This window comes from Lolium perenne, chromosome 1, assembly GCF_019359855.2.
Source record: "Lolium perenne isolate Kyuss_39 chromosome 1, Kyuss_2.0, whole genome shotgun sequence".
NCBI classification, from domain to species: Eukaryota; Viridiplantae; Streptophyta; class Magnoliopsida; order Poales; family Poaceae; genus Lolium; species Lolium perenne.
Genome location: NC_067244.2, coordinates 222,249,491 through 222,253,670, shown reverse-complemented (window position 1 = coordinate 222,253,670; position 4,180 = coordinate 222,249,491). Strand labels below are relative to the sequence as shown.

Sequence of the window (4,180 nt, the reverse complement as noted above, 5' to 3'; positions counted from 1 at the left end):
AGTGGATTTCCGTATTTAGGGTGGCTATTTTAAATTAATTCGACCTGGGATACTTAAAAAAAACTCGACCTGGATACTGCAAAATAAAAACTCGACCTGGGCCGATGAGCCGCACGTGATGCAGCACTAGTGGCAGTGCTCTGATCCGCTTGGCAGCAGTTAACCTCGGAGGTCGACCAGCACGGCAAGCCCTCCCGGCCAGCCGGCCTATAAATGCTCCCGACCTTCCCTCTCCACCTGCACACTGCTTCCCCTGCCCCCCTTCCCCCCTCGAACTCGCTGCACAACCTGAAACTCCTCGCCTACACATCCTCCCACCAGATCTCAGATCCGCCGAGCTCCGGCCAGGGCGCCACCAATGGCGGTCAAGGTCTACGTCGTGTAAGCCCCGCTCCTCGCTACTGTACTTTTCATATCACGCACGCGTCTTGATTCGATGGTTCTTGGTCGAGTCCCCTCGATCGAAACGCGTGCCCCGGTTAATCACCACCAGTCTTTCCTGGGCAAAATTTCCTTCCGAGAATGTTATTCAGTTCGCCGATCGGTGTGTCTAGAACGCTTCCTGCCTTGGTCGTTCGTCGCGTCAGAGTCCGCCTCTAGGTTCGATGAAGTGATCGGGGTGAGGATTCAGAATTTGCTAATAACTTTGCAAGATTGTTAGCTGTAAGGATACGGTCAACCATGGTGGATCGGTGGTGGGTTTGGTGGTGGTCCTTCACGGGACTGATGCCGGAGACGGGGACCTGATCCTGCGCTGATCGTGCGCTGTTCCCTTTACCTGAATAATTTCCCCTTTCCCGTGGGAAAAGCGCATCTACTGTCTGCGCCCCGGCAGACATTGGCGACTTGGCCAGCGTTCTTCGCAATGATCTCTGTTCTGTTGTATCAAAAGTTTACGCGCATAGACCCATTGCAAAAGTAGTATTTACTGTTGCTAGTGGATGCAATCAGCACCTTGATTACCATCATTCTGAAGAATATCACTTTGGTTTCCCAGTATCCCAAGTACAGTTCCTATGGGAGTGATTTCCAATTATGAATAGGACCATATCATTATCAGTTCTCCTGTACCCACCAACTATTAGGAACAACAATTACACTCATGGTTTCCCAGTGCTCATGTCCCACATTTGCTAGTTTTTCTAGGACTAATACGATCAGCGAGTGTGTCATATTGTAGGATAGAGCACAATTCCGGCTAGAAGATTAAAATAAATCGAGATCTTTCTATGCGTTGAATCACATGGATCTGGATTTTTACAGAAATGCCACACGAATTAAGTTATATCGTCATGTACACCAATATATTTCTCTATTAGGTGGCAATTGGCCTAAAGGATCAAACTGTAGTTTTTTAACTGAACTACGCTTCTAGTTTATGTAATATATTTTCATCTATTTTTTCACTCGATTAAACTCTTGGTAGCCTTCTTTCAGTTTACGTATGCAATTTTTCAAACATAGCACCATTTTCCACTACAACCAGTCAACCCCATTGCTCCCTGTGCTGGATGTTTCCTACTAGCTCTTAGTAGTATTATTGCTCCCCGGTGTCAGCCGCACCAACATGACACTTCACCTTTTCTGAAATCGTGCCCGTCTTTACCAGTTTATTTGAAGCACGGAAGCAAAAAATGCGTAATTAATATCCAAACACTATGACCTGGTAGTCCATTAGGCTTCTGAATATTGTGACGTAAATGCAATTGATCCTGAAAGAATGAGAACTTACGTTGGAGGATTTCACTATTGAACAGCACTCGATACAATGTTTGCATTCTGCTATTGGCAAACAACATTTTATCTGTCAGTGCACATCACTCTTTTTCTGAAGTCACATCTATGGGAAAGCTTAAGCACATAAGTAACCACCCTATCTTTCTGTAACATAAGCTATAATTGATCCTTGTTTTAATCTTTTCTGGCTGAATGTGACCGGCCAACTACCGAAAAGTAATCATCTAGAAGCCTTTGAATAGAAAATGGGAAATCCTTGGGCTATTTTTAACAGAACTTTGCTTGAGACTTCATGTCAAATCATCTCTACCATTTAAACATCGTTTTCAAACTAATAGCTTTAAGCCTTTAACTGCCCACTGTATTCCGTTTACATGGTGGTTGCGAACATACTATTTTAGTATTTGTAGTAACTTAATCAATATCTTTACTGAAGTAGTTGAGTTATATAGCGGTGCAATGTTCTGGGCATAGGTGCCTTCTGTTTATAAATCAACCGTGCATAATAAACAAGTTAGTTCATGATTTCCTTGTTTTTTCTCTGTAACTTAAAGTTGCCTGAAACGTGTGTAAAAGGAAGTCACAGTAGATGATGTTTGATGGGACAAGATATATCATTGTGTCTTGCTTCTTGCGCATTGATAAAAAGTAACATGTAAAATCATTACCAATTTTTTTACAGATATTACTCCATGTATGGTCATGTTGGTAAACTAGCTGAGGAGATCAAGAAAGGTGCTTCTTCAGTCGAAGGAGTGGAAGTTAAAGTGTGGCAGGTCTGTCTCAACAACCTTGTTTCTCAGTTGACAACAGTTTAATATAATATGTCATTATCTGATTATCTCGCTGTGATGCCCATCAGGCTTTGAGAAGTGAGAAGAGAACTAGTATGTGAAGGAATCTTAAACAACAACTAATTCACCAAATCAAAATGTATTTTGCATGCATTTACTGAGCATTACATGATTCTATATGTATTTGCTTGCCATATGATAGGTCCCTGAAATCCTCTCTGAGGAAGTCCTGGGCAAGATGGGCGCCCCTCCCAAGACCGACGTGCCGATCATTTCTCCTCAGGAGCTGGCCGAGGCTGACGGCATCCTCTTTGGTTTCCCCACGAGGTTCGGCATGATGGCCTCACAGATGAAGGCATTCTTCGATGCTACCGGCGGCCTGTGGAGGGAGCAGAGCCTCGCTGGCAAGCCCGCCGGCGTCTTCTTCAGCACGGGCACCCAGGGCGGAGGGCAGGAGACCACGCCGCTTACAGCTGTGACCCAGCTGACCCACCACGGGATGGTGTTCGTGCCCGTCGGGTACACTTTCGGCGCTAAGATGTTCGACATGGAGAAGGTGCAGGGCGGCAGTCCGTACGGCGCTGGCACGTTCGCGGGTGACGGGTCGAGGTGGCCGTCGGAGATGGAGCTGGAGCACGCCTTCCACCAGGGCAAGTACTTCGCGGGCATCGCCAAGAAGCTCAAGGGCTCCGCCGCCTGAATGACCGCTTGATTGGTGTTGGTGCTGCACTGCTGCTGCTATCTGTATCTGTGGATGTTAAGTTCGCAACGACGCCGGATTGCGAACACTGTTAATTATGGCTTTGATTGAACTGGTTGTAAAATTTGTAAGTGGATTTTGTGTTTCATAATAGTATCATAATATCATGTAACGTAATCCAGTGATGATTCTCTCAAGTCTGAACTGAATAAATATTTAGTGTTCTTATGACCCAAACAACTGGTGTGGGTTGAACCCATGGGTTCAGACCATTTTTGATTGTTCTCAGTTCGACTCGAAATCGGACCGCTCCAGGCCGCTAGGCTATGCCGCACTTGAAGCTGTTTATATGCCCAAATCGTATGTTGCCAATCACATCTCCATTCTGCGTTGGCCAGATTACAAAGGGCCGTGCAGCGAGTCTTACATGATATTACCGCAGATTCGTGAAGAATTACAGCATAATAGCTCGTTCAGTGACCAATTTATTTAAGAAGTCCTTTATTTAGACCGATGCTGCAATAGAGGCATTTGAGAACTGAAAACTGCACGGGCAACCACAAAATGGTCTTACCCGTTTTCATTGCACCCGTCGAAGTTGAGACAGATGCGTGTGATCATGGTGTTGGCGCATTTCTAATGGAGTGTGGTCATCATAAGGCATATATGAGCAAAGCCGACGGGTGAAGTAAACTACTCGTAGAAACTGTCAATACATTTTTTTGTCAGTGATGCTCGGGATGGACAGGTGACATTCATATCTTCAGCGAGCCCCGTTTGTGACGAAAACCTATCACCGCAGTTTGTGCAATTTGGAGGATCAATCTCCATGACCAAGCTGGTTGGTCTGCAATTTCTGTTTCAGTACAAGAGAGGAGCAGAGAACTTAAGTTCAGCTGCAGTTACCCAAACTTTTCTGAGTGAATCCTGGGCTTTGGTGGGCGGTCTT

General features: G+C 45.4%; 1 protein-coding gene across 1 annotated transcript; it reads left to right on the top strand.

Annotated features, from left to right (window-relative positions):
* Nucleotides 1–224: 224 nt before the first annotated feature.
* On the top strand, nucleotides 225–3,471 carry LOC127327296 (NAD(P)H dehydrogenase (quinone) FQR1). The gene is made up of 3 exons (XM_051354077.2): nucleotides 225–381; nucleotides 2,420–2,513; nucleotides 2,734–3,471. The coding sequence occupies exons 1-3, from the start codon at nucleotides 359–361 to the stop codon at nucleotides 3,229–3,231; spliced, it is 615 nt and encodes a 204-aa protein (XP_051210037.1). The 5' UTR covers nucleotides 225–358; the 3' UTR covers nucleotides 3,232–3,471.
* The last annotated feature ends 709 nt before the right edge of the window (nucleotides 3,472–4,180 follow it).

Excerpts from the sequence above, each read along its gene's own strand:
- LOC127327296 (XM_051354077.2), top strand. The coding sequence starts at position 359 with ATGGCGGTCAAGGTCTACGTCGT. Across the intron at positions 382-2,419 it reads GCGGTCAAGGTCTACGTCGT|ATATTACTCCATGTATGGTC; the intron begins GTAAGCCCCGCT and ends ATTTTTTTACAG. Across the intron at positions 2,514-2,733 it reads TGGAAGTTAAAGTGTGGCAG|GTCCCTGAAATCCTCTCTGA; the intron begins GTCTGTCTCAAC and ends GCCATATGATAG.